This window comes from Canis lupus, chromosome 24, assembly GCF_048164855.1.
Source record: "Canis lupus baileyi chromosome 24, mCanLup2.hap1, whole genome shotgun sequence".
Lineage (NCBI taxonomy): Eukaryota > Metazoa > Chordata > Mammalia > Carnivora > Canidae > Canis > Canis lupus.
Window position 1 is genome coordinate 18,894,584 of NC_132861.1, and position 21,624 is coordinate 18,916,207.

General features: G+C 37.9%; 1 protein-coding gene across 3 annotated transcripts in view; it reads left to right on the forward strand.

Annotated features, from left to right (window-relative positions):
- The first annotated feature begins 1,771 nt into the window (after positions 1 to 1,771).
- The window catches only part of XPO4 (exportin 4), a 121,996-nt gene continuing 102,143 nt past the window's right edge, over positions 1,772 to 21,624 (forward strand). The window contains exons 1-2 of one of the 3 annotated variants that reach the window (XM_072795807.1): positions 1,772 to 2,032; positions 4,881 to 4,924. Coding sequence is in view for 1 of the 3 variants with exons in the window: in XM_072795803.1 (XP_072651904.1) it covers positions 1,964 to 2,032 (69 nt within the window). In the remaining 2 variants the exon portion in view is untranslated. The remainder of the gene's footprint in view (positions 2,033 to 4,880; positions 4,925 to 21,624) is intronic. The other 2 variants (XM_072795803.1, XM_072795805.1) reach the window with 2 other exon arrangements.

Consider the following 21,624-nt stretch of genomic DNA (forward strand, 5'->3'; position numbering starts at 1 on the left):
AGGCATCGGAGGGGAGGTTAAGCTAGTAGGAAAATTCCACTGTTTTCCAACATTGAGATTCTACAACTTCATTGTTTACCCCACCCTAAAATTCATGGCTCCCAGTTATATGAGATGTTTATGACCCACTTTATAAAGTCTCTAAATTCAAAATATTAATTGAATTAATCATCTCCACGTTTGTTAAAAAGCTTTTTTTTTTCTTCTTTTAAGAGTGTTTATATACAAAGTTCTTTGGAGCACAAGGCCCAATCTGAAGCATGATAGCCCTCAAACACATAATGTCACAAACTATTCATTTGCCTACATTTTTGCAGGTATATCACTGAATGCAGTAATTACTCTTTGTAGAAGCAACATTTTGTAATCCTTTTTCAGATTGCTATACTTAGTCAAATATTAAGTGTACTATATTTCATGCAGTATGTTAATCATTTACTTTCACAGAATTCTTAAAATAAAAAAGGCCCTTCACTGCATTTTGGTTAACCTAACCTTTTGTAATGCAATAAAAGGCACTTCCTTTATTCCTCAAGCAATAAAAATCTCGTTAATTCATTTTTCTGAACTCCAAGTTGTAGAGATATCAAATATAAGAAACTATGTGTTTTTTTTTTTTACAACCTATTTTTCAAAGAAGAAAATAATGTGATTATGCTGCAGCGACATTGACAAAAAATTTTTTTTAAAAACACCACCTTCGGGCGCCTGGGTGGCTGAGTTAGTTAAGCATCTGCCCTTTGCCTTTGGCTCAGATGATGATCTGAGTCCTTGGTAGAGCTGCATCAGGCTCCCGGCTCAGCGAGAAGCCTGCACCTCCCTCCGCTCCTCCCCGCACTCACGGTCTCTCTCTTTCTCTCAAATAAATAAATAAAATCCTACGAAAAATCTCAAAAGCAAGGTTTACTCATTAACTAGGAAGAATAAATACAGGAAGATTTCAACAGAGGAGAACTTACAAGCACTGAAATTAATTTGACTTTCTGCACAGTCCCAGGAAGCAGACCAGCACCAAAAGGTCGAAGTTACGGGAAAGCAGTTGTTAGCTCAAAACAAAATAACCCCTTCTCCCAAACAACTTTTCAAATAGTTGAAAAAAGCTGGTTTGAATACAGAAACAGCTGCTCTCAGGACTACTCGCCTGTATGCTGTAAAAGAGACTGAAGCACGGGAGGGAAGGTTGGGTTACTATATAAAGTATCTGTCCACATGAATTCCTTACAATGAGTTCTTTCTGAATTCAAGAGAGCAGGGTGGTTAAAGTTAGGATTCTTGCCTTTTTTTTTTTTTTTTTTTCTTTCCAGGACGACACAGCCCTTGAAAAGAGCTCGCAATGATCTGCTGTCCCAACACATTTGGACGAATCACCGCAGGACCTCCCCTTAGAAAAGGAAACTTTCCTGGAATGCTCCTTTTTTACCGCAAGGAGGGAGAGAATTAGGACTCGGAGGACAGGGCGGCGCACTCTCAGGAGAGGGAGCGGGGAGGGCAGTTCCCAGTGAGACCCCACACTGCTCGGAGGTGGAAGGGAAAGGAGGGGCCGAGCTGGAGCAGGTGAAGGGTGGGGAACGGACGCCTGCCGACCGGCCGGTACGCGTCCGCCGCCGAAGGAGCCAGCAGCCCGCGGGCACGCGGGCTGTAGAAGTCGAGAGGCCGGGCGCCCGCACAGCACGCATGCGCGGGCTCCGCGCCGCCGTCACCGTGCGGGTCAGCCGTCCGCTCCCGCCCGGCGCCGGACTGCGGGCGCCTCCCGCTCCAGAGAAGCGGCCGGACTCACTCTCTTCCCTTCCCGCGGTCCAAACCCCGGAGGCCTGGTCAGGCCCGCGGGGGCCACGACGCCGGCGTCGACGGCGGCTGCGACGGCCTCTGGGAGCGCGTGAGGCTCCGGGGTCGCTGCGGCGATTGGCCGGCCGCGGCGCCCGCTCCCATAATGCAGCGCATGGCGCGTCATTGAAGAGAGACCATGATGGCGGCGGCGCTGGGGCCCCCAGAAGTGATCGCTCAGCTGGAGAACGCGGCCAAAGTTCTGATGGTGAGTACACCGCTACCCCCGCACCCCGGCATCTGCGGGCCTCGGGTCGGCCCCGCCGTGCCAGGGCTTCTCGCCCACTGGGCTGGCGACCGGCAAGGGCCTCCGGGGAGCCCTGGAAGTGGAGGAGGTGGCGGTGGCGTGGCGTAGGATTCTCCATCCTACTTTCCTCCTGCCTGCGTTCCCCGCTCTTCCTGGGGCTGTTCTCTTCCCCAGAGGTGTCTGGTACACCGGCCGGGGGACAGAATATGGTGCTGAAGGAAGGAGGGCTACCTGTGCCACGGTCTTCACCGTACAACCTGCCCCGCAGACGGGGTCGAGAGCGAGGCGCGGGGAGTGAGGTCCGGGTCACCCCCGGAGGGCTTTGGTCGGGGGCCGTGTGCGCCGCTGGGGAGTCGGTGCTGGGAGGGAAGGCATGGGCCACCCCAGATGCTGTTAGCAACTCTTGTTCCCTTCGAGCATGCGGGTCCTTAAGCTCTTTCTCTGACCCGCAGCCACCTCTGGGTAACCGCAGCCGCCAGCACGTGGAAGGACCGGCTGGACGGAGGGAGGGGAATCTTTGGGACCAAGGTCATTGGGGCAAAACTTTAGTAAAGTACCAAGCTCCCTGCGGGTCGCACTTTAAGGAGAGCTAAATCTGAGGTGCTCGTTGACTTCGTTCTTAACACTATATAATGAACAGTTTGATGAATGTTATTTACCCAGGGAGTTTGAGAAGGCTGAGTAAAAGGATTAAAAAAAGTATTCCACACAGGGAGTAGAAGTAAGAATAAACTATATTCAGTTTGTATCTTCTGGCTCAGCTTGGTTTCTGTAAATTTTGATTTCCGCGTTTGTGTGTGTGTGTGTATATATATATATATATATAATTTTTTATTTATTTTTTAATTAGAGGCTCGGTTGGTTGCTTGAATTGATCCAGCCTTTGTAAGAATCGAGTACAGCTAGCTTCGTTACTTTTTTGGACTTTTTTCTTTACCTTTTGGTTCGGTGCTTGGATTATATGTTCGAGCATCACGTTTAAAAGTATTTGAACAAAGTCCAGCAGTACTGTAGTTCGACTTAGCAAGTTTTGTTTTCACGCACAACACCAGATAGCTCATGAAATTTAGCTAACGAAATTGAGAAGTTAATACAATCAGGGTTACTTGCTTCATTATGAGCAAAGCTAAATGAATCATTTTGTCACAAAACTGAGTAGATAAAGTTTTCAGACTCTTCCAGTTAAGTCCAGGAAAAACTAGTTAATAGTCTCCTTAATACAGGTTCGTGAAATGCCTGACACGGTATTTCCTGAAATATCTAAAAAATTTCTGGGAGCCAGGGACCCTATTTTCATTAGACTCTGGAGGGAGTATGTAACCCCAAAAAACTCTACCTTAGTTCTTATACTGATAAGGTAAAGTTCGTGTCTTTCCTTTCCAGCCTGAATATTATTTTTTTTTTAATTTTTTATTTATTTATGATAGTCACAGAGAGAGAGAGAGAGAGAGAGAGAGAGAGAGAGAGGCAGAGACACAGGCAGAGGGAGAAGCAGGCTCCATGCACCGGGAGCCTGATGTGGGATTCGATCCCGGGTCTCCAGGATCGCGCCCTGGGCCAAAGGCAGGCGCCAAACCGCTGCGCCACCCAGGGATCCCCAGCCTGAATATTAATTAGCATTTATGTTTACCAGTACTGTCCCTCTTCCCTGGCAAAGCTGGTTTTATGTTCTGTAAGAGAGTAGCTGAGAAGAATAGAAATAGGTACTGTTTATTGAGTGCATACTACACCCAGATACTTGACTAATTCTTGCAACAGCTTTACACGGTGGAGAGAGTGTAAGTGGCCTGGGTTACATAATTACTAAGTTGATTTAGGTTCAGAACCCAGATCTATCTGGCTCTAAAGCTGGTCTCTTTCCACTCTACCTCACCACCTTGTATATGTTGTATAGATATCCATTTACGTACTTTTTAATCTTCCCAGAGAATAGTATTGAAAAAAATGTTATTAAAACTAGGAATTTTGTTTTTGGAAGTTTTCACATATTATTCACAAATGTATGCCGCAAATGTGTAAGTAATAATTACTGTATTATTTCTCAGTATGAAAGTTGTATTCCAATTTATTATTAGTAATAGCTCACATTTAAAGTGCTTACTATGTTGAAGGCACTATGCCAGGTGCTTTATTTAATTCTTACTATGAGGTGATTATTATTACTTTCATTTTCATTTTATAGACTAAAGGGCTGAAACATGTAAATGCTAAGTAATTTACCCAAATTTGCAAGGAAAGTGGTAGAGTGGGGGACTCCAATTCAGGTCTGTGTGTTACCAGTTTGTGGCTCTTAACCTAAAGGATAGTGGAACTAGAAAGTAAATTAATTCATTTGGGAATAGTTAAGATTGTTAAATCTTCAATTATTAAGCAATAGGATTTTTTTTAAGAGGTTGAATGATTTTGGCATTTATCCATTTGTGGGTCAGATGGATATCCATCTGAGGAAATATTCATAGGAAGTTGTTAAATATTTTAGTTAATATGTTTTGAGATTCAAAGTAATCAAAGATGTCTTTCATAGTCATTTTGCTTAGTTATCCATTTTGGTGTGCATATAATTCTTTAATGAAATTTGGCATAGGCATAGAGTTTTAGCGTGTAGAATAATTGCAGGACATCTTTTAGTACAGAGGTCTTAGAGAGTCCACAATGATCTCAGAAGGAAATTGTAAGCAATTTTTTTGTTGTTGTTGTTGCAATATACATTTTTGGTAATAGGGTTTATAGCTTTTATCAGCTTTTCTAAGAAAGTAGAGACCCTGAAAAATAAGAACCTAGTCTAAGCATTCTCCCTTCCATTCTACAGATGGGGAAACTGAGGTTCAAAGAGGTAGAAGTGACTTGCCGAAGGTAGGTCACAGATCAAATTAGTGATAAGAGTGATCCAGAACCTAGATCACCAGACTCCTATTTTGGAACTTTAAAAATTTTTTTACTCAGCCATGTTGCTTCTCAAAGTCAACATAGTATAATACCATAAATGTTATATTTTATTGCTTGATAGGAAATTTTGAAATGTGTTTTGGGATATTGCAATTGCTTCATTGTAAACATCTATATTCAGGCTTACTTAGGTTATTGGATAAGCTGCCAAATAGTGTATTAGACCTTTAGAATGAAAGAGATATTTATTGATTTAATAGATCTCAACTTAAAGAGTGATTCCACCCCCACTCCCCGGCCCCCCACCTCAGGTAGTAACAGGGAGTATTTTCTGTAGATGCTTACAAATACTGCTTTAATCTTCTGATTCAAGACAACAAGTTACTTGCTAGAAAACAAATTTGAAGGTGAACAAACTAGAATGAGGATGGACTCTTGTAGGTTAGCAGCTGTGCAAGTAAGGTTACCTATTCTGAAAGCATTGTGCAGATGGAAAATTATTTAAATAGGTCCTGAATATTTCTTTTGCAAAAAAGATGCCAGTTACTGGCTTTTGCTTAAGATACCTAAAACCGTAAGTTTTTGAGAATTTATTAAAGGTATACTAGAGTAAGTAAAGTCTTCCACACTTCTGTGCTAACATTCTTAATCAGTGAGAGTCTTTTCTCTAGGTGTATGAATTTAGCAGGTTACGTTACAGACCTGAAAATTTGGTGTTGTAGATACATTTTCTGTTCTTTAAAATTATAGCAGTAATATTGGAACATATTATTTTAAAATACAGCAACAGCACACAAAGACACGGAATAAAAAGTGAATCTCCATCTTTTTCCCCCCACTCTCAGTCCCCCTCCCTAAGCAATCTGCATTGTTTGAATATACCTTTTTTCCTGTGCTTTTATAATATACATTATATAGTTTTTTCTTTTTGCATGAATGAGAACACTGTAAATATCCTTAATTTGCAAAAATTAAAAAAATCTTAAAAATCTTGCAAATACCTTTCTGAATAGTAAGAAATTCAAACTGTGTATAGGGGGAAAGTAAAAGTTCCCTAAGCTCCCATTCCCTTTTCATTTTTTTTTTTAATTTTATTTATTTATTTATTCATGAGAGACACAGAGAGAGAGACACAGACACAGGCAGAGGAAGAAGCAGGGCCCACGCAGGGAGCCTGATGTGGGACTCGATCCTGGGTCTCCAGGATCATACCCTGGGCTGAAGGAGGTGCTAAACCGCTGAGCCACCCGGGCTGCCTGAACCCATTCCCTCTTCAAATGTGACTGTTTCTTGAGTACACATTTTAAAAATCTCTAGGTGGGGTCCCTGGGTGGCACAGTTGGTGAAGCATCCCACTCTTGATTTCAGCTCAGGTCATGATCTCAGGATTGTGAGATTGAGCCCTGAGTTGGCCTCCATGCTCAGTGTGGAGTCCGCTTGAGATTCTCTTTCCCTCTCCCTCTGCCCTGTGTGTGTGCACACATGTGCATGTGCGCTCTCTCTCTCTCTTTCTCTCACTCGCTCTCTCTCAAATAATCTTTTTTTTTTTTTTTTAAGATTTTATTTATTTATTCATGAGAGACACAGAGAGAGGCAGAAACATAGGCAGAGGGAGAAGCAGGCTCCCTGCGGGGAACCTGATGCAGGACTTGATCCCAGGACCCTTGGATCACAACCTGAGCCAAAGGCAGATGTTCAACCACTGAGCCACCCAGGTGCCCCTCAAATAATAAATCTTAAAAAAAATCTCTAGGCGTATAAGAGCATATATACATCATTTTTATTTTTTATTTTATTTTTTCATTTGTTTGGTTTCTTTTTCACCATGTATTTATTTGTGGGTAATTATAAATCAATAGGACCAAGCAAAACTAACATAGCCTCTACAATGCTGATAGCAATTTCATGTTTATAAAGATATTCAACATAGAGAGCTGGTAGTAGGCCCCAGAGTTAACAAAACCACATCTGAATCTCAGAGAGATTGTCCCTCCCTCGCAGCTGAGACCAAGAGGTGACAGGGACCTTGTTTTGAGACTGCATAACTGCTACCCCCAAACCTCCACCAAAGAAGTACACTCATCATTTTTAAAATGTATTTTTTGTACATAAATGAAATTGTATCATCCATATTTTCCTGTGCTTTTCTTTGTTCACCTCATTGTGGATGAATTTTAAAGGAAGTTTGTTTCCGTTTTGCATGTGTGCATGAATAGATATAAAATATAGGATGTGTTTTGATTTTAGAGACATCATAGTGGAAATATAAATATTCTTTTAGTATTAATATCATATTAGTTTGAATGGTAACCTGAAAAATGCTTTATTTGTTTATTTTCTTGAATTTCCTTGGTTTTGTTTTTCTAGCTCACTTGAAGTGTTAGGGATTGTCCTTTGTGAGTATGTGTAGTGCTAATATAAGATAGTGCCAAGTACATATGTTAACTGATACTTCACAGAAAAATAATTTACTATAATTGTTTTAAAACCAAAGTGGATTTAGTAAGTGTAAATGTAACTTATTTAATAAATGTAAATGAGAAAGATTTATTTTTCTTTTTTTTTTTTTTTTGTAGTGGAATCTGGTTACTATTTTGAAAGCATCTGCAACATTATAGTGCAAAACAAAAAATTCTTATCATTCTCACATCAATCCCCTGAAGTAAATAGAAGAGATATTAAACTCTATAAAGAGCGTAGCCCAAGGTGGCTCAGCGGTTTAGCACTGCCTTCAGCCCAGGGCGTGATCCTGGAGACCTGGGATCAAGTCCCACATCAGGCTCCCTGCATGGAGCCTGCTTCTCCCTCTGCCTGTGTCTCTGCCTCTCTCTCTCTTTGTCTCTCATGAATGAATAAATAAAATCTTTTTAAAAAATAATAAACTCTATAAAGAAAATATGAGATTCAGAAAATGTGATTTGCCAATTGGATTTAGAGTTAAATCTCTGGCCACTCATTCATTCTAGAGCATTTTTTCCACATGTATTTGCTAGGCATAATGCTATGTATGCTAAAGAGATAGGAGAAAGACCTCGTTTTCAAGGAGAGTATAGTCTAATGGGGGAGAAAGGCAAAACTATTAGCAGTTTTTAGGTAACATAATGAAAGTATATGCTAATGCCCTCTGATAGTACAGAGGAGGGGCATGTATCTCACACCTAGGTGAGGACTTACAAAGGGCTTCTTGGAAGAGTGATCCTTAAGCTGAGTAGTCAATGAAGGACAAGTTGGAGTTTTCCAGTTGGCTGAGGGGTATGCCAGGTAGAGAGAGGTATTTGTATGAAAGCCTGAGAACTAAATGCCATATGCTTGGGGAATATTTGAGCATTTATTAATTTATTTACTTAAGATTTATTTATTTATTTTAAAGAGAGCTTGAGTGGGGGAGGGAGAGAGAAGCAGACTCCCCACTGAATGTGGAGCCCAAAGAGGCAGGGCTTAATCCCATGATTCTGATATCATGACCCAAACCAAAACAAAGAGTAGAATGCTCAACTGACTGTGCCACCCAGGTGCCCTTTGCACATTTATTTAGTAGATACTCCCTGAGTCCCTCCTGTGTATAGGGTACAGTGCTTTTATTTTTGGTAATCAATAATGAACATGTTGTGATTTAAGAATTTTGATTGTAGCAATTACTTTTGTTATTGGAAAGATGCATTACATTGAATAAGCATTTTTATATTTTCAATTTTGTCTTTTAATCTTTGCTATGGCACTAGATATTAGAATACTAACACTAAAAATCTGTTTTTCAAAAAACTAGTTAGTGGGGAATTTTTATTTAAAGCTCAATTAAATGTGTATTTTACAGTTGGATTTGTCAAACTCCACTAATTGGAACATAGCCAGTGATCTAGAGAAAAGTGAAGATTTTTGAAATCATAGATATCTAAAAGGCAGTTGATAAAATTTAACAGTCTTTTATGACTAAAAATAAAAAATTCAATAAACTAGGAATTGACTTAAAAAAAATAAAGGTCTTTCAAGCCACCAGTAAATGGTGATATTCTTGAGTAAAATAGGGAGTCATAATATAATTACTGCTTAACACTTGGAGGGCCTAGTGATACAATTAGATAAGAAAAAGAAGTAAGTGTAAATATTGGGAAGAAAAGTAAAAAAAAAAGATGATTATTTGCAGGTGATATCCAGAAAAAGAAATCGAAGGAAATTAAACTGTTAGAACTATTAGAATAGTTATTTGGTAAGATGGCCAGATATAAGACAAATAAACTAATTGTGAGATTTCCTTTATATCAACAATGATCAAGTTAAAACTGGAAGAAAAAAAAGACCTCATTCCTTCAGGAATAAAAACTGTAAGCATGAATTACAGGATAAGGTTAAACATGCAACTTTTTATAAAGAAAACTATGTAGCTTATTCAAAGAATACAAAAGGAAATCTGAATTAAATGAAGGCTGCATTCCTCAGTTCAAAGAATTAATTCTTTGAATTAATTGAAGGGAAGGTGACAATTCCTCCATCATTAATCTATAAATTGAATATAATGTCAATCAAAATCTTTCTTTCCTGCTCACCCTTTTTTCAGGTGGGAGAAAAATGTGACTAGTTAATAAGAAAATATACCTGGAAGAATAGTTGTATGAGAACAAAAAGAACACTTTTTAAAAAGGAAAATGGGGATCCCTGGGTGGCTCAGCAGTTTAGCGCCTGCCTTTGGCCCGGGGCATGATCTTGGAGGCACGAGATTGAGATTGAGTCCCACTTTGGGCTCCCTGCATGGAGCCTGCTTCTCCCTCTGCCTGTGTCTCTGCCTCTCTCTGTGTCTCTCATGAATAAATAAATAAATAAAATCTTAAAAAATAAAAAAAGGGAAATGAAGGGCTTGGGGGACTTGAAGTACAGTTACTAAAATTTATTCAAAAGCTACAGTAATTGAGGGGTGCCTGGCTGGCTCAATTGGTGGAGCATGTGACTCCTGATCTTGGCGATGTGAGTTCGAGCCCTATGTTGGATGTAGAGATTACTTAAAAATAAAATCTTTAAGAAAATAAAAAAATAAAATAAAAATTACAAAAAAGCTACAGTAATTGAAACATTGTAGTCCTGGCATGGGAAAAGAATAGAAAATTGAAAAAGAACGGTCCAAAAACAGAACTATGATTAAAATGATATTTCACATCGTGAAGGTAACAGATAATGAAAAAACAGACCATGCTTTAATGCTAGTAGAGGTATAAAAAGTTACAACCTTTGGGGCACCTGGGTGGCTCAGTGGTTGAGCATCTGCCTTTGGCTCAGGTAGTGATCCAAGGGTCCTGGGATGGAGTCCTGCATCGGGTTCCTCACAGGGAGCCTGCCTTCTCCCTTGCCTATGTCTTTGCCTCTCTCTGTGTGCCTCTCATGAATAAATAAAATCTTTTGGAAAAAAAGTTACAACTTTTTGGTAGATAATTTGGTGGTATGTTGTCTCTGGAGCTCTCAAGAAATGTAGATCTACCATATGGTAGGTTTTTTTTTTTTTTTATGGAAAGATTGAAATGGACATGGAAAAAACCTCACAGTGAGGGTAAAAAGTGCAGAACAAGATACGATCTTGTTTTTGCTTTCTAAATAAAAAAAAATCTCTACATATATTTGTGTGCATGTGTGTGTGTATATATAAACAGAATTGGAAGATATATATTAACCTTTTAAGAATGGCTATCTAGAGATAATGGGATGGAAGTGGAAAGAGTCTACATTTCAGTATAGTTTTAATTTTTTACAGTATAAAACATTGAATCACATATTAATATGTCATTCTGATAAATTTGTTGCGTGTGTTTTTAAAATCTATTATTACTTTCTTGACTATTCTATATTTTTTGTCTCAGAAAATTAAAAGCTGTCTCATGGCTGAGGCTGAATAAAAATTAAATTTGTAAGTCAGGTTCCATTTTTGCAGTTTTATTTAATCAGTGCTAGTTAAGCATAATCTTGCTAGCAAATAAAAGGAAAAAGTATTTTGAGACAGCGCTATTAGAAAGCCATTAAACTTTATTTTGGAGAAGGAATATGGGTTTACTCTCAGGCCAAGTTCTATTCACTTATAATTGTGGGAAAAATTGGGCCCACTGTAAAATGACAAGAATATTCTAGAGTGTAGGGGTTTTCAAAGTTTAGAAGGTACATAATCATTGTTAAAACTATAGAATGCTGTCTGTCTTATCTGTCTTATTTATAAAGATTCTGATTTACGAGGCCGTGTCTCATTTCATTCTCCCATATTTAATGGCTTCCATAATAGAGTTCTGAAAGCTCAGCATAGTTGTTGGCCTCCTTCATACTCCAGCCATAAGCCAGTTCCTGTCTACTTTCTTTGTTTCCCAGCCAGGGTTGTCTGCATAATTTGTGGGGCCTCATGTAAAATGAGAATGTGTGTCTCCTTGTTCAAAAAGCAGGAAAAAGTGCCATTAGCGGCTTTAAAATATAAAGGCTTTTTCCTTTATATACTTGTCAATAGTAATAGTGCTTTCTGTGTAACAGCAAACTTATACATTGTGAAAGAAGAATATTTTAGGATAATTGTATGTAATATAATGACATTTTAATGTGGAATCTTGATTGGTCATAAGATATTTTTGGCTTTTCTACAAATTTATTGGGTCGTCAAAATTTTTACTTTTAGCAAGTTCATTTTCATTTGGTATAATTGAAAGGGATTGTCAGTTGCTCTTGGCAAATACAATATTGTAAATTTTTGGTTATTATTTTGAGTAGGATCTTTCTACTGATGCAGCTATTACTAGAGTTATGTTTTATAGGCTGTGACAACTTTGGAATAAATTTCCGATTAATTATTTACAAATTTTAGAGCTGATGATTCTTACAGAACATTTTTTTTAAAAAAAGACTTCATACTGAATTTAATTTTAGACGTAATTTTATACAATATTTTAATGTTTCTTCTGACAATTCTTGTTACTTGTAGAGGTCCTAGAAGAAACCAAAAGTAGCATACTAATGATTTGTATATGATTAAATTTGTATACAATTAAAGATGTCTTTCTATGCATCCTGCCATTGTGTCTTCAGTTATAAAAGAAAACTAGAATTATCTTTCTGATTAATAAATGGTCTGTCAAGAGCTTTATACTAAAATAGCCATTTTTCTGTTCAGTACAATGATTTTTAAATTTAATTTTTATTTCCAAGCCTGGAGATACTTGCTTTGCTGTAGAAATTTTGAAAACCAGAGATTCTAAGCTCTGAAGAACTCTACTAACTCCCTGAAATGCTTTATTGCAGTGTCCATTTGTACATTTTTCTTTTGTAATTTATTGCCAAATTTACTCCTTGAGTTCCTGTCATAGTGCTTAGGCTGGAGAGTTAATGTTTGTGCAGGTGCCTCAGGGACAGGGTTGGGGGATGAACAGGCAAGCTGGCTTCTCATGGTAGGTCCTGAAGCTGCTGCTGGTTGGGCCCAGCTTTGACCACAGCCACCTTGGAGGCTGTAGCACCCCAGACTGCCTTGAGCCATGTGTATGTGTACCTGGCCACGATCCTGTCTTTATAGCTCCTACACATGTTCTCCTTGTCCCATTGGGCTTCACCTGCAAAATAGAAGTCCAAAGATAAAATTATTAAGAATTTCAGAATGGCAACAGCAGAGTATCAAATTAAGCAGGGGGCCCTTTAGAGAGTTGGGCCCTATGAGACTCCACAGGTCACACATTCATGAAGCTGGGCTTAGGCTACAGCATGCTGGGCTTCAGTTCATTACATTTGATCTGCTTCCTCCTTCCAGAACCTTATGTCTATGTATTCCCTTGGCTTGGAACATCATTCTCCCCTTTCTGCCTATTTAACGTTTAATTCTTCAGATCTTAATGTAGTTGTTTACTTTATCAAAGAAGCCTGACCACTCTTAGTTAAATTATTTTTTCATAGTGTCATTTACTTTAGTAGTATTTATTATACCTGTCATTTTATGCTATTTATTTGATTATATGATTGACTCATCTACTGGATTGTAAGCTCCACAGGAGAGAGGTTTTGTTTGTTTTTATCATTGACTCGTTGTGTCTGAAGTATCCAGCACATTGCCTGGCATGTAGTAGGCATTTGGTAGTAATTTATGGACTGAAATGTATGAACAGACCATTATAGGGCAAGGCCTAGAGAATAAGTTTCAGAGATAGATTATGCAGGTAATTGTTTGAATTGAATTAAATTGAATTGAAGTTTTATTACTGCTACTTTTTGTAAGGCTTTGAGTAAATTTTTAGCTTTTCAGCTTTTCAGAACCCTTCTGTTGCTTTTACTCTGTCTCGGCAACACCAGCTCTCTTTCAGTCTTTTACTTTCCTGTTCTTCATCCTGCCCCAGGACCTTTCATATACTTTTTCCTCTGCTTAGAATGTTCTTCACTTTTACCTACTCCTTCAGGTCTCTACATAGTCACTTTCAGGGGAGCCTTCCCTAGCTTCCCTAGAAGGTGAGATTGATCTTACACTTGGATAACTGTAGTTCTTTCATAACACCTACCACATTTGAAATTTTGCATTTATTTGTGTGATTAATGAATAAATATTGGTCTCCTTTGTTGGACTCTCATATGTATTAGTTTAGGGACCTTGTTTGCACATAGTATTGGTCAGTAATATTTGTTGAATGAAAAAGAATGCGTGGGTAAACCTGAAAGGAGTACTACGAGATGAGCCGAGGTAAATAGGCAGGAGCTGGGTTATCTTAACGCCTTATTTGTCACAATAATTTAACTTGAATTCACCCAGTAATAATGACTTCACAGACTTGTGGTTTGATATGTGAAAATCTGAGGGAAGCAAGATGTGAGGTAGGAAGACCAGTTAGGAGGCTGTTCAGCAAAGAGATGATGAGGGGAATATAAGTAATAGTGAAAGGGAATATAAGGGAAGGGAGAAGAAATGTGTGGGAAATATCAGAAAGGGAGACAGAACATAAAGACTCCTAACTCCGGGAAACGAACTAGGGGTGGTGGAAGGGGAGGAGGGCAGGGGGTGGGGGTGAATGGGTGATGGGCACTGAGGGGAGCACTTGACAGGATGAGCACTGGGTGTTATTCTGTATGTTGGCAAATCGAACACCAATAAAAAATAAATATATTATAAAAAAAAAAGCAAAGAGATGATGAAATTCTGAACAAAGCTAGGGTACGGGGTGGGGAATTAATATTTAAAAACTTTTTTAATGCCATAGTGACTCTTATGGGAAAGAAGAATGAATACATGTTTGAGGGACGCTGGGAATACCTTAAAATGGCTTGTAGGGGCAGCCCTGGTGGCTCAGCAGTTTAGCGCCGCCTTCGGCCCAGGGCCTGATGCTGGAGACCCAGGGTCGAATCCCACGTCAGGCTCCCTGCATGGAGCTTGCTTCTCCCTCTGCCTGTGTCTTTGCCTCTCTCTCTGTGTGTGTCTTTCATGAATAAATAAATAAAATCTTAAAAAAAAAAAAAGGCTTGTTAGAAGCTCAAAAATTTTCAACTTTTTTCTTAAAAGTTAATGGAAATTTCATTCTAACTCATAGTATATCCATGTTTTAACATAAAATTTTTTGACCCCAATTCTGTGGTTTTGTGACAGGCGTTAGACAACTATTTAGAAAACAGCAGGGCAGCCTGGGTGGCTCAACGGTTTAGCGCCGCCTTCAGCCCAGGGCGTGATCCTGGAGACCCGGGATCAAGTCCCACATCGGGCTCCCTGCATGGCGCCTGCTTCTCCCTCTGCCTGTGTCTCTGCCTCTCTCTCTCTATCATTAATAAATAAATAAAATCTTTTTTAAAAAAAAAGAAAAGAAAAGAAAACAGCAGTGGTAATCACCCTGTTGTTTATGTTAGCATACATGGAAAATTATTGAAATTTAGAAATTAAAAGGCAGTATAAAATAGAGGCTCAAGAGCTAGATAGTTTGGATTCTTCTTGGCTTCCGACTAGCTGTGTGACATTTGACAAGTCATTGAACCTCTGTGTGTCTGTTTCTTCATCTCTACAATAGAAAAATCATAGTTCCTATCTCATGTAATTTGAAGATTAAATGATTACATTAAAAGAAAGTGTTTAGCATTAGTGCCTGGCACATGTTAAGTGCTCTGTGTTAGCTGTTATTTTGTACTTTAATGTATCAAATAACATTGCATCAAAGCACATAAACTAAGGCAACTTTAGAGTAAGCACTTAATAAATATTTGTTGAGTTAATTAAATTTCTTGTAGAGTAGTGCTGAGAGGACTTTCTGGGTTGATGGGAATATTCTATATCTACACTCTCCAATACAGTAAGTAGCTGGTAGCAACAGGTGGCTATTGAGTGCTTAAAATAGGCTAGTGCAGTGGAGCAACTAAAATTTTAATTTTAATTAATTTAAATAGCCACATGTGGCCATATAGGGCAGCATAGATTAGAGTGTGGCTGTATGTCTCTTTACATTCATTTTCTGATTGGTAAATATTGATTACAGATTTCAAATAATTCTCAAGATTCTGTCATTACTTCTGGTTGTTGCATTTCCACTGTTAAAATGCAGTATATACTAATTTAGTTATCAAATGCTGTATCTTTAATAGATTTTACCTTGTTATTCTGATTCTTGCATTAGAATCACCAAAACACATACTTTAGCAAATATTGGTGGCACATATCATTAATTGAGAAGTGACGAAATTCTTTGCTTCATAATAATAATTTTCCTTTTTAAGTTTATAAACACCAATTGAATGATCAAGATTATGAAATTTTATCACCTCTAATACATACCTACCTGTTAACATTTGTCCACTTATGAACTATATCAATTTGTTTTTAAATTCAGACCTCATAAAAGAGTAAGAATAGAAAAATAGTGTCACATATCCTCTTAACAAAACAATTTGATCCAGGTTCTTGTTACAGAATATTGGGTAATGAGGCAATTCTTGTCTAATGATTGACTGAGTGAGACTAGGGTCATTTCCTTTTTGTCCTTGGAAGTGTATGGTTCATTCATTGATTCTTGTGTTTGAGAAAACTAGGACAAGGTTTCATATCCTTGCCACTATTGACATTTTGGGTTGGATAATTCTTCATTATTGTGGTCTGGTGTGTGCATTGTGGGATGTTTAGCAGCATCTTTTACCCTCGATCCACTAGTTACCAGTAACACTTCCCAGTTGTGGCAACCAAAAATCTCTCTAGACACTGTCAGACATCCCCTGGGGAATCAAAATTGGCTCAGTTGAGAGCCAATGATCTAGAATATTATCATCTGCAGACGCAGGTCTGAGATGACATTTATATGATCAGTTTTATCATCATAAATGGAGTCAGCCCATTGGAATCTTTTGCAGTGTTAGGATTTTCTATATCTTTGTTGTGTAATATGTTAGCCACTAGCAACATTTGGTTATCAAGCACTTGAAATGTGTCTAGTGCAACTAAGGAACTAAATTTTTAAGTTAATTTAAACAACCACATGTAGCTAGTGGGTACTGACTATATTGGATACTACAGGTCTAAAGTGCTGTTCTTTTTTCTTTGTGCATTATTTTCTGATTCACCTCATAATTATGTCTTGTCCATTTCCTTTTATTATAGGGGAAATTTAAAAATTCTGAATTCTTAGCACTACTGAATGAAACCTAAAACAAAAAGACTCATGAACATGGTGTTTCTATATTTCTTTTATACGTTGTTGAAAGCTCCTGCTGTATTTTGAGCAAAGTAGTAAAAAAAAATGAGACTAATGTAATAGTGTTGATTTATTTTGCTATTGCATTGGTTTTCCAGGTGATGTAATCATTTCTTAATTTTTTAATTTTGTTGTTTGTGTATCCTTAGCATAGTTGGGAATAATTGATGAGGTCTGATGAAATAGTCCTTAGAATGGTGAAATGATAAAATGTTTCAAGATATTAAAAATGTGATTATTAAAATCCCATTATGAATCAGAGACTTATAAAAGGGTCTGGTGGGTTCATATATGACTTCAAATTGAATGAATTTTATTATTTTTCTTAAAAGTAAAATTTTCTGGGCAGCGTGGGTGGCTTAGCGGTTTAGTGCTGCCTTCAGCCCAGGGACTGATCCTGGAGACCCAGAATCGAGTTCCACATCAGGCTCCCTGCATGGAGCCTGCTTCTCCCTCTGCCTGTGTCTCTGCCTCTCTCTCAATCTCTGTGTGTTTCTCATGAATAGATAAATAAAATCTTAAAAAAAAAAAAAGTAAAAGTTTCCCTTTATTCTTTGAAATACCTCTAGGAAAAAAAAATCAGAGTTTGTGGGTGGCTAAGTTAAGTGTCTGACTTTTGCTTTTGGGTCAGATCATGACGTCAGGGTTGTGAGATCTAGCCTTCATTGGGCTCCTCACTGAACATAGAGCCTGCTTAAGATCCTGTCTCTCCCTCAGCCTCTCCCACTGGGTTTTAAAGGAAAAAAACCTCCAACCCATTGAGTCACTGGACTTCGATGGTGTACTGACACTTGAGGTAATTTAAGGGAATGCTTTTAATATCTCAACAATAGTATGATGTTTGCTATGGTTTTTAAATTCTTTTTATCTGTTTAAAGAAGTTTCCATTTATTCCTGCTTTACCAAAAGGTTAGTTGTGAATCTTATTAATAAACATGTCTGCAAAAAAAAAGTTTGTGCATTTTTTTGTGATACATTTTTTTGCATTCGTGGGATGAATGAAGTTGGTCACAATGTACATTATTTAAAAAAAATAATAAAAATAAAAAATAAAGTCCATTGTTGTATTTGGTATGTGAACTGTCTTAAGATTTTTCCATCTCTGTTCATGAATAAAATTGGCCTGTAAGTTTCTTTTTTACATCGTTCTTATCTGGTCTTATCTGGTTCTTATCTGGTCTTAGTATTGGCATATTTGTGATGATATGCTGACTTACTAAAATGGGTTGAAGAGTGTTCTATCTTTTGTATTCTCTTGAAATCTGTGTAGGATTGGAATGATTTATTCTCTGCTCTTTGGTAAAATCGTCTGGATTGGGGGCTTAAAGGAAGAAATATTTTATTTTTATTTTTTTTTAGGAAGAAATATTTTAAACTGATTCAATTTATTTAATAGTTGGAGAAGTGTTCAAGTTTTCTATTTCTTCTTAAGTTTTGTTATATTTTTCTAAGAATTTGTCCATGTCACGTAAGTTTTTGTTTATCACCATAATGTCGCTTATTATTTTTTCCATATCACTTTAGGATTCAGGTTCTTTGTAGTCACAATTTCTTTAATCTTGCTTGCTTAAATTCTTGTGTCTCTCCACCCCTCTTGCCCCTCTTGCCAGAGTTTTATCAGTTTTATTAGTCATTCCAAAGAAGAAGTTATTCCAAACTTTTTAATCTTTATTGTATATGTAATTTCTGTTTCTTCATTTTCTGCTCTTTATTATTTCCTTCCTTCTATTTTTCTTAGTTCTTAGATTAGAGCTTTAGCTTGTTTGTTTTCCTAATTTTCAACTTAAGCATTTAAGGCTATACATTTTCCTCTTGTACTTGACTTGCATATTAGATTTTTGATTATGAAGTATTTTGGGTCAGTGTTTTCCATTTTTGTTTCTTCTTTCATCATTGAGCTTTTCTTTTAAAGATTTGTTTATTTGATGGGGATGGGGGGTGGGTGGGTGCAGATGGAGAGGAAGAATCATCGAGCAGATTCCCAGCTGAGTGTGACTCTCAATCGGGGCTCAGTCCCAGGACCCTGAGATCATGACCTGAGCCAAAATCAAGAGTTGGACACTTAACTGACTGAACCACTGGTAGTGCCCCATCCTTGAATTTTTCTACTTTTCAGTTTTTGTCTGATACTAACTTGTTTTGTGAGAATGTGTTATGCATATTATCAGTTATTTAAAATTTGTTTGAATATGCATTATGGCCTAGTATTCTGTCAGTTTTTATTCAGCCTGTATTTGAAAAGTATGTGTGATATCCAATTAAAGGTGCAAGGTATTTATGCCTCTTTAGCTTGTTAAATCTGTTTGTCTCTATACTAGCAGTTACGGACAGAGATATATTAGTGGAGTTGTTGGTAGTCCTCTCACTTTTTGCTTTATTTATATTGGAGGCTGTGAATTTATATACCACTTCACTTAACCCTTTAATGATTATTAGATGACCCACTTCTCTTTTGTATAAAATTTTGCCTTTAATTCTGTTTTTTCCCTGCTGTTCTCATAGTTCTGTCAATTTCATTGACTACTTCTGATGAGAATTTGCTTGGTATGTTTTTTTCCTAGCCTTTTCTTTTCAGCCTTTCTATGCCCTTGGATATTTTTTTCCAGCCTTACAATCTCAGTTTTTTAAAAAATATAGTTTAGTTTATATTTAATTGTGATTACTGATAAATTACATATTTTGTTATATATGTGTATATGGTCCTTCCTTTTGCTTTATTTTGAGTTTTGGTAATCTTTTGTTTCTCATTCCATAGTTTGGGTGTTGTAATGTGTATGTTCTTTATTTTCTATTTTATTGACCATGGCAGACATTTTAGTATGCATACTCAATTTAGTTTAAAATTAGTCGGTAAATGCTGTCTCAGAACAGAACAAGAACTTAAAACCACCTCTCTGGATTTATGTGCAACATATATTGTTCAAAATCATTTTTTAAAAATATTTTATTTGTTTATGAGAGCAAGCAATTGTCGGGGGGCAGAGGGAGTGTGAGAAGCAGGTTCCCCGCTGAGCAGAGAACCTGGCCTGGGATTTGATCCCAGGACCCTCGAGATCATGAGCCAAAGGCAGATACTTAACTGGCCGAGCCGCCCAAGTGCCCCCTATATTGTTCAAAATCTTAATTATCTTTTTTATTTCGCAAATTTATCATTTTTAAAATATCAATATTTGTTTAGATTTATTCACATAGTTAATTTCTTTGTCCATAGTCCTTTGGATTGAAGGCTTTCCATCTGGGATCACTTTTCTTGGAGTATATATCCTTCAGGATTTCGTGAAGGAAGAGTGTTCTGGTAGTAAAAGTTTTTATTTGGTTTTTATTTGCAGAAACATGTCTTCAATTACATTTTAATCCTTAAAGATGTTTCCTGGATCTACATTACATTTCTAATAGTTACTTTCTATCAGTACTCTGAAAATGTTACTCTGTTTTTTCTCTAGATTAGTTTCTCCTTATTTTAGGAAATCACTTTCAATCTGTTGCTTTGAAGATAATCTTTTTTCTTTGGCTGCTTTTAAGATCCTTTGATTTTTGAATTCTTCAGTTTCACTGTGGTATCAGTAATAGGAGTTTTTTTCTTTTTTAGTCTGTTTAGATTCATCGGGCTTTCTGACTTTTGAGTTTTAGTGTTTCTCATAAATTTTATTTTATTTTTTTAAAGATTTTATTTATTTATTCATGAGAGATACAGAGAGAGAGAGAGAGAGAGAGAGGCAGAGACACAGGCAGAGGAAGAAGCAGGCTCCATGGAGGGAGCCCGATGTGGGACTCGATCCCGGGTCTCCGGGATCACACCCTCGGCTGCAGGCAGCACTAAACTGCTGCGCCACCAGAGCTGTCCTGTTTCTCATAAATTTTAGAATTTACTTAAAAATTTGGAATATGGGATGCCTGGGTGGCTCAGCAGTTGAGCATCTGCCTTTAGCTCAGGGCGTGATCCTGGAGTACTGGGATTAAGTCCCACATCGGGCTCCCTGCATGGAGCCTGCTTCTCCTTCTGCCTCTCTCTCTCTTCATGTCTCTCATGAATCAATAATTAAATTCTTTAAAAAAATTTTTGGAATACTTCTGCCATTACTTTTTGAATCTTTATTTTTCCCATTCTTACTGGATGCTGTGTCAGTCAAGAACCTGGCAAAGGAATACTGAAAGGGGTAATTGAAAAGTTAGTGAAGGGACTGTCAACAAAGGTTGGTAAGGGATAAGGGCTTCTGCAGTGGGTGTAGAAGCCCTTGTTGGGGCCCAAATGTGCAGGGAGGGAGAGTGGAGAATTTGAGAGAGATGCAGCTGTAGGAGAGAGCCACGTGACAGGAGCTGTGGCTTCTGGTGGAGAAAAGGGGCTGCTGGCACTGGGGGAGGACAGTGAGGAAGCCTGGATGATAAGGTTTGTATAGGTTCCTTTCTTGGGGCTCTGACCTTCACTTTGTTCTCTAAGACACTTGAATGTGCTTTCTGCATTCTGAATAATTTTTTGTATGTTTCCAGTTTTCTCCTCAGTGTATCTAATTTGCTTTTTAATCTACTATTGAGTTTTTAACATTTTTGAGGCATATTAATATACAATAAAATTCATAAATCTTGGGTGTCAGGCAGCCTGGGTGGCTCAGCGGTTTGGCGCCACCTTCGGCCCAGGGCATGATCCTGGAGACCTGGGATTGAGTCCCATGTCAGGCTCATGACAGTTAAGCATCTGTGTTTGGCTCACGTTACGATCTTGGGGTCTTGGGAATGAGCTCCCAAGCAGGCTCTCTGCTCAGCAGGTAGTCTGCTTCTCCATCTCCCTATGTTCCTTCTCTGTTCTCTGTCTCTCTTTCTCTTGCTCTCTCTCGAGTTAATAAGTTAAATCTTAGGGAAAAAAAAAGAAATGTATATTCAAGTCCTTTGCCCATTTTTAAAATGGGTTCTTTGTTTTTCTGTTGTTGAGTTTTAGGAATCCTTTATAGATTCTGGCTATTAATCCCTTATTAGATATATGATTGGTGAAAAATTTTTCCCGTTCTGTGAATTGATTTT